Source organism: Microtus oregoni, unplaced genomic scaffold (assembly GCF_018167655.1).
Source record: "Microtus oregoni isolate MIOR12 unplaced genomic scaffold, Mior012 000030F_ref0000283, whole genome shotgun sequence".
Taxonomy (NCBI): domain Eukaryota; kingdom Metazoa; phylum Chordata; class Mammalia; order Rodentia; family Cricetidae; genus Microtus; species Microtus oregoni.
Window position 1 is genome coordinate 15486856 of NW_024543089.1, and position 12670 is coordinate 15499525.

The window sequence follows — 12670 nt, forward strand, 5'->3', positions numbered from 1 at the left end:
AAAGGAAATATTGAAATTCTGTTCCTTTAGTACCTTGCAGTGTAAATAATCACTTCAATGTCTTTGGCCTAAATTATATTTCATATATCAATGAAAGCTCTCATAATAGTGACTTGTACTAATTATCATCTTCTGTTTGTAATTGCACAGTATTTGGAGAAATTCAACTTGAACCGTATCCACTAATAGATGTAGAGTAACTCTGTGCTTTAGACATGTCTACCGCTTCATCTTTGATATCTCTGTCCTAATGTTCAACTGTTAATGACTAAGGACATCCTTCTCACTTCAAAAATTATCCATTTTCAAGGATAAATGATATTACAGGGCCTAGATCATCACATCTATCCACATCAACATTAGAAATGAGGAAAATGTGATTGAGCCCTACTTAAAAACTCCAGAGAATTCCACATCACAAAGAAGTGGGCTTCACCAAGTTTAACATAGGTATATATGAAAATACGGTAGCTGAGAAGCAGCACATCCCTGATAGCTGAGGGACGCAAATAGATTTCCATTTGTGGTCCCCTGGGCAAAGAGTTGGCCCTGAACTCTTGATGGCTCCCAATGTGCTGTCCTGTATCTCACCAATACATAACATATCCATAAAAAAAAATGCAGCTTTTAAATTAAAACACCCATTTGCTTTGTGGGAGCCTAGCCAGTTTGGATGCTCACCTTCCTAGACCTGGATGGAGAGGGGAGGACCTTGGACTTTCCACAGGGCAGGGAACCCTGACTGCTCTTCAGACTGGAGAGGGAGGGGGAAAGGAGTGGGGGGAGGGGAGAGGAGTGGGAGGAGGGGGAGGAAAATGGGAGGCTAGGAGGAGGCAGAATCCAAAGACAAACACATAGGCATCCTCAGGAATATTAACCTTCATCAGGCGATGAAAGGAGACAGAGACAGAGACCCAAACGGGAGCACCAGACAGAAATCTCAAGGTCCAAATCAGGAGCAGAAGGAGACGGAGCACGAGCAAGGAACTCAGGACCACGAGGGGTGCACCCACACACTAAGACAATGGGGATGTTCTATTGGGATTTCACCAAGGCCAGCTGGCCTAGGTCTGAAAAAGCATGGGATAAATCCGGACTAGCTGAACATAGCGGACAATGAGGAATACTGAGAATTCCAGAACAATTGCAGTGGGTTTTTGATCCTACTGCACGTACTGGCTTTGTGGGAGCCTAGGCAGTTTGAATGCTCACCTTACGAGACCTCGATAGAGGTGGGCAGTCCTTGGGCTTCCCACAGGTCAGGGAACCCTGATTGCTCTTCGAGCAGATGAGGGGGGGGACTTGATCGGGGAAGGGGGAGGGAAATGGGAAGCGGTTGTGGGGACGAGGCAGAAATCCTTAATAAATAAATAAATTTAAAAAAAATTTAAAAAATAAAAAAAAAATTAAAAATTAAAAAAAAATAATAATTTTTGTAAAAACACATGCCACTCTCATAGGGGCACTCAATATGCATTATGCTTTGAGAAGACTGTATTTGTGTCTAGTATCAGTTTGTTTTCACAGAATAAAGGGAGAGACTTGCAGGGAGGGTGAACTTAAAATGAAAACAATGAGAAATTGTGCTTTTCATAGGTAAACAAAAGTTGTCAAGTACATTGTGTTTCAGACACTGGCGATGCAAGATCAGTTTTCTCTAGATTTGAAAGCGTGGTCTTCTAGCATTTGCATTCAGAGAAAGTGCTGAGCTGTGCTCATTGCTTCCCCTCTCCTGTTTAGCTGTCAAAACACAGTGCTGCTTTGGGGGATTTACAGTAGACTAGGAGTGAGACTGCTCCATGTTAGCTGAGGCATTCAGAAATCATTTGGTGGCGGGGCAGGGGAGAGAATCTGTAAGTCTTTGGTATAGAGTTGGGCTGTGTAAGAGCTTTTTCTTTCTCATCAGCCAATTTAAAAATAAACATGGTACTTTCTGAGTTAGGAAACACGTCCAGCCCCTTGTCATGTAGTCATCAAATTGTACATTTCCTGAAGAATCTCAGATGTCAGACTGCATCTGCTTCAGCAACATTCATGAGAGCGTAGAGGAATGCTATTTTGCGATGTGGACATATGCAAATCTCAGTGTTGGATGGGTCATATTCAAGACTCTGCCGACATGCCGCACTTGATTCTCAAAGTAATAGAAATTCAAGCCTCATCGGATGCAGTTTGGTGCCTTCCCTGGTTTTGTACAACAGACAAAAGTAACCAGTCTACTTTCCAAATTTTCACTTTTAAGTAAAAGGATAATGATGTTCCTTACATGTCTTCCCATTAGCAGACATTGAGACAGTGATTATAAAATGTGAAACTCATGAAACAATAGATATTATCAATCAATATCAATTCAAACTCCAAGAAGCATTATGCTATATGTCTCTCTCATTCAAAATCTGTTAGTCTCACGTGTAGGTGAGAAGATAGAGCAAGAGTAGTTTAAAGTAACATGGGTTCTTGACAAGGAAGGTTAGCCTTGACCTTCTCTTCTCAACCCTCATTTCATCAGCAGGGGTGAGATTACTTTGAGACCCTGCCAATAGGTAATAAATAACACATAAATTCCAGGACACCCTTGCACTATAGGGTGCCCTAATGTGTAATAAGCCTTAGACTATTGAGTTTATAACTCATGACATCTGGCAGTTACTTGGCATTGGAATTCATGGAGATCATGCACATCAGAATGTACCATGGGAGAGAATATAATAGAACAATAATTCCGTGATGCTGCCGGGATAGGTTAACATGACAGGGAGATACTGTGGAGGCTGTGCACCTCTGTGAACTGAGTAGCGTTGGAATGCTGTAAAAGCTAATGCTTTCAGTTAGGACCAACAAGGTGGGAGGAGAGGCATAACATATTGGGATCCTGCATAAAACAGCACATTAATATTTACTTGACCCTGCTCTGCATTCCCTCATTCAAACGGACAGATGCGACGAGAGGAGACAAAAGAATCCCGAAATTTGATTTAAACATATTATTTCTGTCCATAAACTTAGAGTCATATTTAAATAACTCTAATGAATTAATTTTTATAAATATACATAAATTATAATTGTGCCCCTCATATTTTTTGATTTATTTTCTATGGTCAAAGGATAAATGGGGAGTGGTGGAGAAAAACACCTAAGTAGTGGGCATAGAATATAGACTACCAACAGCCTGCAAGCAGCCACTCTGGCACCTGTACCTTGTCTGCTTTGGCAGGAGACTTGAGACTCATGGAATAGAAACCAGGTTGAAAAACTCATATCAGACAGATGGCCACTTGCAATCTTTCTGTCAATGTAAATTCTATTTTAAAAACTAGTTTGTTTACTTCCTCGTTTATTTATTTCTTCCCAAATCCACATTTTATAAAAGTAATAGGAACTATGAGAAGCGCCAAAAAAGCTGGACTCTCGAGCTGTTATATCTGATACTCAGTTTGTCTTTGTGGCTATAGATTTTCAACTAAAAGTAATCTTATTTTCTAATGTTCAAAGCTATTGGTATTTTCGCTGCCCTCAATCCTCTGTGGAGAAGTGCTCAGACAGTCATTCAGGGAGAACAGATATTTAATGGGATGTAAATTTTGTTCTGAAGTAATGCATCATCCAAACATATTTTGTTTAATACCAATGCTTCTATATGCTGTCTTCCTCTTGACATAATGTATCTAGCATAATTTCTAATGTGTCAAGTTTTTATTTAGAACTTCCTGTAATTCTGCGAACATCCATACCTCATGAACAATTTTGTTGACATGGAATCTTTAATGGAAAAATAAAAGAAAAACTGATTAAACATTAATTAACATCAAACCACAACTTCCTCATAAGCTCATGGGTAGGGTATGCAGATCCTTGTCAAATATCAGATGCTAGGCTTTTCCAAAAATAGGACTTCCAAGTGTTGAAGTTATGCCAAGTGCTGGCTCCTTCACAGCAAAGCAAAGGAAATGATTGCCAGAGACAGGCTTGGAGTCTGCCGTGGTCAGATGTCACCAGTTTGCAGTGCCACATGTGATCCAAGAGTTTATGAATGATCTCAACACTTGGTCCCCAAGGAGAACATATGCATTACAGAGGTTACGGATACAAATTACAGAGCGTGCAGTGTTTCCATGCAATTTCTAAGAATCCTTCAGCAAGTTTTAAACATTAATGGAAAACATTAAGGAAGACTTGGCACTCTTCGCAAGACTTCAAATTATACTGTGGGTGAGGATGGAGCAAGGCTAAAAAAAGGAGCGAAGAATAAAGACTTGGCTAGAAGCTTGGCGCTGGCCATTCCTCCTGTGTGAATTGTGTGTTTGTGTATTCCATTCCCAGTAGAATTCTAGGCTTCACAAAGTGCTATGACTTGAAAATGAGCAAGTCACAGGGCATCCTTGTTTATTCAACATGCTCCAATTCATACTGCTGCTTTATCTGCATCATTTGCTGAGTGAATTTGCTTATACAAGGCGTATTTCTGGAGTGGGGGAGGGCTGGAATTGTCGGCCTGCTGCAGGGCTGCCAGGGTGTCAGTTTGCCTAGCAGTAACAGGATGTTTCCCTACTGAGCAATTTCTTTCCCATTGCCCTTCTGTGCCTGAGAAGCTACTTATAATTTGTTCCCCAAATATAAGATTGTATTCTGTATGTGCTTGGTAGATGACCTGTCCTTTCTAGTCATGTTAAATGTGACTATGTTGAATATAATAAAATATTTCTTGGAATGACAAATCCTTTGAAGGTTTGTTTTTTAGTAAAGTATAAGAAAAATAGGTATCACTGTACTGTATTATAGTGGGAAGTTTTGTGTTGTAAAGAAAAACTGACTTTAATATGAAAGGAAACTTAACCAGGAAGTTCAGGGCCACCAAGCAGCAACATCTTCCTCGCTCCTTCATAAGCTTCATCCCACATGGAGCTTCCTTACCCTCAAAGCATGTCTACCCGCAATGACCTTGGAGAAACAAACACAAGCTTTCCTCAGAGATGGAAGAAGAACCTAGTGATTCACACATGTTGGAAGGTGTTGACTCACCATATGATGGGATATGGTGGTGGTGATTAAGAAAATACTGTGCCTCATTTATGAGTATTTACTAGTGGCCATTCCATATGTTTTCTATACTTGATTGATATTTGTTATTCTGTCTGATAATCTATGTCATCATTGTTGGTACTTGCACACAATCTACTGTTTTCTTAATATCACAAACTGTCTGCATTTTATATTAGACAAAGTGAGGAGTCAAAACAAAGGCACTATCCATTAAATCCAAGTAACTAAAAACTTTTCTTTGCAAAGTCATTTTAAAATTAAAATGAAAACACTGCAATCTACACTAAATGATAGAAAAATTTCAATATACATTTTTGGATTTATAATTCAATCAAACAGTGAGTGACACATGATTAATTCTTGAGTGGCCCTTCCAAAAGGAACCATTGGAAGAATACCTTCTCCAGTTTGTACTTTTTAAGTATAAAAAGGATTTTCTTGTAAAGGAGTTGGGAACTGACAACCAATGATCTGTTGCATGCAGGAGAAATGAATAAGCAAAAGTCAGAGAACGAAGAGGTAGCCAAGAGGTACTTCTGACAGGAAGAACTTCATGCTCTAGTGCTAACTGATAATGCTGTATTAGTTGTTCCTCTGTATCCCTAGGATAGGAGAGTGATAGGTATATTTGTTGCAAGCCTGGAGATATAATTAGAGACACGGTTCTAAGTAATACCTGAAATTGTCTTTAGGAGACAACTTTAACTTTATATATGGTAGTATGAATCAGAATCAATCACATAGGTTCATGTATTTGAATGTTGAGTCACCAATGAGAGGAACTGTTTGAAAGGATTAAGAGGACTGGGATACCTGGCCTTGTTAGAGGAAGTGTATCTTTGGGAGTGAGATTTGAAAATGCTTTCACCAGTTGGGAGTCAGAGGCTGGAGGATCTCTGAGTTTAAGCCCAGCATGGTCTAAAGAGTGTGTTCCAGGACATCTAGAGATGCACAGAGGATTCTTGTCTGGAAACACACAAACAAACAAACAAATTTTATAAGTAAATAAGTAAATAAATAAAACCAAATAAATGATGTCTGGTGATCATGAAAAAAAGAAAAGAAAAAGAAAATGCTTGTATCAGCCAGGATCTCTCTCTCTCTGCCTGAGATCAAGGTGTAAAGTTCTCAGGTACTCCTCCTGTACCCTCTGTGTGCTGCCATACTTCCTCCCATGATGATAATAGATAAAGCCTTTGAAATCGCAAGCAAGTCCCCAGTTAGATGCTCTGTCTTTTAAGATTTTCCTTGGTCATGGTGTCTCTTCACATCACTAGAGTAGTGATGAAAACAAACTTCTAAAAAGTGAACAAAAATTGATAAAATCTTTTCATTTCAGGAAACCTATAATAGCTACAATGAGGAGTTTAAAATCATCAGACACTTTTTTGGTAATTTAAGGAAGATAGAAGCCTTCTGATTTGACCATAATGGAGATACAAGAAATAGAGCAGAAGGTGTGGGATATTAGTTACCTCAATGACTGGCAAGGTTCTAGTGTTAGACACACGGGGTGTGGATCCTGCACGTATTTAGCACAATTCAAATTACCTGCAGGAAAACATAATGCCATGGATAGCATGCAAAATGTCTTCAACAAATTATTACTATTACTGTTGGCAAATTATCTTTAAAATAGAGATAAAAAAATATCTTCGTGTGTTCCTTTTTCTTAATCCATGAAAAATGATAACAATATAAAACAATTCTGAGCAAATCACAACTGTTGAACACTTATCCACTTGTGACTGCTTGCAAAAAATCTTCACAAGATTGGTTCCATCAGCATCCAGTTGTAGAAGAGTTGGATCGCAGGAGCCACAATTCCCTAAAGATTTATATATATATATATATAGAGTCAGTGGGTGAAGGGAGGGAGAGAGGTTTTCTGTAATGATATAGCTATGAGAGTGGTAAAAAAATCCTTCTGTAAACAAAACTTTGTTTTCTTGTAAATAACAATAATGAAGGTGATGGCTGGCATATACATGTGCACATATGAGTGCTCACTGACACCCCCCTACACACAGTACACTTCCAATCAAACAAACACCCAAAGACTTGAAAGTAAAAGAGGAGTTAGTTGAGAATGGAAGGGGATTCGCAGGAGAGGGAAATGGAAGAAACAGGGTAATGGACAGAGTGAATACATTAAGTACAGGCATGAAAATATCAAAATGAAATCCATGATTATATGTAATGGACATATGCTAATAAAATATGATGTTTCTACAGTAAAGCATATCCTGGAAGCTGGAGTTGTAGCTGAGTGATTGTTAGCACGTGTGAGGTCTTGAGTTCCATTCTTAGCATTAAAAATGGCAAAACAGCCCATAATTTCCTGGTGTGATTCTATGCAAGACAGAAAGCACTCTCTTTCTAAGTGCTGTGGTTCACTGAGATTTCAGATTGGAAAGTTAAACTTGAATCCAGGTTTCTGTAGAGAAATTAGTGGTGGCTCTGGTGCAAGTTTCACGGCCCTTGTACAATGCGCACACTGGGTGATGTTCTGCATTCAGCAAGCACTGGTTCAGTGTTCTCTTCTAACCTTTGGCTTGGGACCGCTGTTATTCAAGCTTATCATTATAATTCCTTTTTAGATTACCGTTCTCATGAGCAATTTAGTTTGTTTAGGATGGCTTTCTCTATTCACTGGTCTGCATGGCTACTTCTATCAATAACATTTTTCAGACTTTACATTGCTAATGCCCTCACTGGAGATCCTGAGTGTACTGTTTCAGAAATGGAATCTTTCAAAAGTCCATTTCTTGTTCAGGCTCACCTTATTTTTATTGCTAATTTATTTTAATGACCTAAGACTGAACTATCTGGATGATGATTCTAGACTAGGTTATAAAAATAAAAACCAGAGAAGTGATTAGCTAAGACAAAAGAGATAAGAGGTGGTTAGTCCAAGAGAGAGAGAGAGAGAGAGAGAGAGAGAGAGAGAGGCGAGTCAGAGGAGACAAATATGCAAGCTATAAAATAATAAACTAACATGGAGTATTTATAGGATATTATAAAAGTCTCCTGCTGTTGTGTACACACTAGGACAGATTTTCATAGTAATTTGAGTCTTCAAATGTTGTGAGGCTGAGACTCTCTTCTGTAGCTGATGACTGGGCAGAAGCTGCTGTCTTTCTGCTTCAAACAACTCTGACCATCAGTTAATGTGGGATGGACGAAAAGAGGACAACAGAGGTACAGGGACTCTTGAGAGACTTGTACTTGGGAACTGTGAATTAACTTCTGTTCACCTCAAGAGCACATTGATAACAGTCCAGAGCGAAGGTTCTGCCCAAGTCTAGGTTTGTGGACCAGTGAGATTTGGGTTTTCTTGAGGAGTGTGGGGACACAAAAAGAAAAAGAAAGCTAAGTTACACACACACACACACACACACACACACACACACACACACACACACACATTTCAGCAGGAGTCACCACTCCAGCAAGCTGCATTTCCGGAGCTCCTTATATGAGGTAGATCAGCATCCTAGAACATCTTCCCTCCCCAGCTCTTATAAAATCATGGAGAGCCTTGTGATTCTTACAATTTTCAAGCATTTCTTAAAAATTTCTGAGTTAGAGTATTTTTCTCTTTTTCCTGCTTTCATCATTCCTTAGTTACCTTACTGCTTCATGTAGAATTGAGGGCCTCCTATTTTCCTTCATCCACGTGTTTTTTAACAGCGAATAGTCAGCCCTGAAAAAAAAAAACACATATAAGAAAAATATAATACCGACTGAGCAGGTTGTACTTGTGTGTGTGTGTGTGTGTGTGTATCCATGTGTGTGTGTAACAACACTTAACTAAAAAGAGGTGATGCATTTGAAAAAGATCAAAAGGGGCATATGAGAGAGTTTGCAAGATGAAAAAGGTAGTGGAAAATGATGTAATTCTAGTCTCAAAATAACAAAATTATTTGTTTTTAAAACTGTAGTTACTTTATTTCATTTACCTTGGGAGTTTTATTTTTTTTTTTCCCGAAAAGTAAGGAAACTTCTTCCACTATAGAATGCTTCACTTTGGTGGCATAGGCTCTACAATACACACCTACATAGGCAGCAAAAGAGGGGAAAAAATGAAAATTTCAGTCTGGTAAACTGTCCTGTCAGAAGTAATGTGCAGTTGCTTTAAGTTTAGCATGAGTGAGACAAGTTTTACCCCACAATTCGAAGCAAATGAACTGGTGTGACTGGGAACATGCGAGTTAGCTGCATTACATGCAAACCCCAAAGAGCATATTACAAGTTGAAGAGGGTACAGTAGCAATTATACCATTATCTCACCCTACTCTCTGAGCGAACAGCCTGAAAGCCTAAAATTACAGATGATGTTAGATTTCTTGGCTTCGTGTGCAAATTGGAGTCATTTTCCTTTTTTTTTTGAATGCATAAACACATGTTATATTGCTTCAGAGAAGCAGTCCTTATACTTCGTTATGATATTTTTCCTCATTTTGTTCACTAGGTCAAAGAGCTCTTTTACAAAATTTAAATTGTTACAAACGCATGTAAGACTGGTTCTGTGAATGCTTTGCAGTGATCTTTAGTACCATTTGAGCTAAGGCTATTTGCCATGTCGTTAGGAGGCAAGATCTGATGAAGGGCCTTCAGATGGCCAGATGTGCCATTTTGGAACAGCTTGAGGGTCGGCCAAAACACCATTTGTTGCCAGGACCGGATAACAGAGGGGCTTCATCACCCTGTTACCATATTTTTGCACTTCTTAGCATTGCATAAATAGGCAGCTGTTCTCTATTTGGAATATAAATGAGTCACCAGCTAGCTCTCCCTGAAGCATATACCTACAAGAGGAAACCCCAATGTTAACCCTCTCATCCCCTGTATGAATGTCAAAATGTACACCTCCCTCTCTTCATTCAGAAGCCAGTCCTTATGCATAAATGTCACATGTCCTTTGCCTGTTAGATAAGAGGGAAAAAAAAAAGAAAACCTGTGCAGTTCTTAGTGCTAATGTGTAACGCCTGTCCTTAGGAGAAAAGCATTAAATGAATCTGCTTCTAAGCTGATAGTGAACAATTTGGAACCTTTGCTTCTCTTCCTGCAATGAAAACAAACTTTTCTCTTACGGGGCAATGATTTCATTAAGATGAAAAACTGTCTTAAAAGATGTGTTATGAGAAGAAAGAGAGGGAAAAAAAAACCTGAAAAGTTATCCACTTGTCTCTCTGGGGCTATTTTCAGAAGAGATTTTTTTCTTTTAATTTGGAGAATAAAAACTAACCTAGAGACTTCAAACAACAAAGAAAAGGCTAGATGGATCTCATAAAATGGGATAGGGAGGGCAGCTGTCTTAATATAATCCTTAATGCCAAGAGTTGTTCTCTCTTACAGGCTATATGAGGTAGGTTATCTAATATATATATATATATATATATATATATATATATATATTCAGTTTTAGAAGATATATATGTTATACACATATAGAAGATATATGTGTTATATACACATAGAAGATATATATTATATACACACATTTATTCATTTATATGAACATGCATCATCATCATATACATATAGAAACAGACATGCCTCATGTGTGTACATGTACTATAGATAATAGAAGAGTATATGCAGGTAGTTACATGATATAGATAGATAAATAGATAGACATAGAGAAAGAAAGAAAGGAAGGAAGGAAGGAAGGAAGAAAGGTGATAGATATAAATTTTAGCTTTACATACTTTAAAATAAACTTTGTTTGCTAGATTGTACTATGTGCCTGAAATCATAATACTTGACATATAGGAGAATCATAGAATCATTGATTTGAGGCAAACCTGGGCTACATAGTGAGGCTGCCTCAAAGAACACAAAACTAAACAAAACTCCTTTAATCCCAGCACTCGGGAGGCAGAGGCAGGCGGATCTCTGTGAGTTCGAGACCAGTCTGGTCTACAGAGCTAGTTCCAGGACAGGCTCCAAAGCCACAGAGAAACCCTGTGTCAAAAAACCAAAAAAAAAAAAAAAAAAAAAAAAAACTAAACAAAACTCACTGAGTAAGAGAAAACAAAGCTTGTGAGTGCTGGAATGTCAAAGAAAAGGAAAATGAATGTGATTGGGAAACACGAACAGTGAAGGTAAATATCATGTTAGCTAATCTCAACTCCTATTTTGAATGTTTTTACTAAAATACTTAGGGCCACTGTTTGCCAAACACACTCCATTCTTCTCCATCTGATAGGGCATGCAGACTTCCCATCTTGCCAGCAGAAGAACGGATCACACTAATAGATGTGTAACATTTGGACACCTAACGCATGCCAGATTTTTGAAGGTTGTATCAGAGGTCCAACCTGCTGTTCTCCTTGCTAATAAAAAGAGGGATGATTCGGGCTGCAACAGTGCCATAAAGGGTATCTCTGTTCCGCATGTCATGCTTCCCAGATGTCACTTGGCAGGTGGGGATGCAGAGGGTTTTGAAACAAAACCCTCGTACGTGGGTGCTAGGGCGTTGCAAAAGTCAACAATGTGTTTGCTTAGTGAAGTGTGGAAAGCCGTGACCCACATTCATGTCACAAGCAAGAGAGCTTCTCAAAGTCCTCCCTCCTCCCTCCTCATAGACCCAAGTGTACACAGGATCATAAGCGACCTGTGTACAGCTTGCTTCAGGGTTTAATTTATCTTAGACATTTATTGTAATGCACTCATGAACACATACCCATATACACTTTTCTTAATAGAAAGTAAATCTACATTATGTGAAATGTTTCATACTTTGCATGGTTATTACAGCTCAGAGTTATATCAAAAATATCTTATTTCATTGATGTTTGATATATTATTTTTAAAACTGGATTTTAGAACCAATGTATGTGAATGCCCCCCCCCCCCAGTAGCTCTTTCTCTATCAGTGAGCACTTAGGTTGGATTTGACATATTTTTCTAGTAGATATGGCTATGTGCACTAGAAATACCCAGCATTTATCACATGGCTAAGACTTGAAGTGAATGTTGGCAAGACAAAATGGAATAGTATCATTAAGAATATTTTTACCTGTTTTAATTTTTCTTCAGTATTGCGAGATGACTTCCGGCAAAACCCCACAGATGTGGTAGTGGCAGCTGGAGAGCCTGCAATCTTGGAGTGCCAGCCCCCACGAGGACACCCAGAACCTACCATCTACTGGAAGAAAGATAAAGTCCGAATTGATGACAAGGAAGAGAGGATAAGTGTGAGTCCATTTACAAGAAAGTCTAGAGACACTGAGTTTCACATCGGAATGAACTCTGTTAACATATTAATACCAAAATTGGTCTAAATGCTAATTTTCGATATACCACATATTAAATTTTGGATGGGACTCGGTGAGGCAATCATAAATGTCTATGTTATACTAATAATTGCACCAATTTGAATATGTAATTGTGATTTTGTAGTGTAATATTAATATCTTCACTCTCTAGAGGTTTCTAGCAGTCATTTATGCTTCATACATTGATATTAAAATATAAATGTAGCCATTAAGCTTAAAGGCAACCTCTCATTTTATATTAGATTCAGTATTATAAAAGGAAATGAGGACTTCACTGAAATAAAATTTACATTAGATATTATTTAGAAGTTCATCATTTAGATAAAATACAATGACTGAGAATT

General features: G+C 38.4%; 1 protein-coding gene across 12 annotated transcripts in view; it reads left to right on the plus strand.

The window, feature by feature from the left end:
- Robo2 (roundabout guidance receptor 2) overlaps positions 1 to 12670 on the plus strand; it is a 1518906-nt gene that overhangs the window by 1343921 nt on the left and 162315 nt on the right. For all 12 annotated transcript variants that reach the window (XM_041678470.1, XM_041678467.1, XM_041678468.1 and 9 more), the window contains one exon: positions 12088 to 12245. In XM_041678470.1, coding sequence (XP_041534404.1) covers positions 12088 to 12245 — 158 coding nt within the window. The remainder of the gene's footprint in view (positions 1 to 12087; positions 12246 to 12670) is intronic.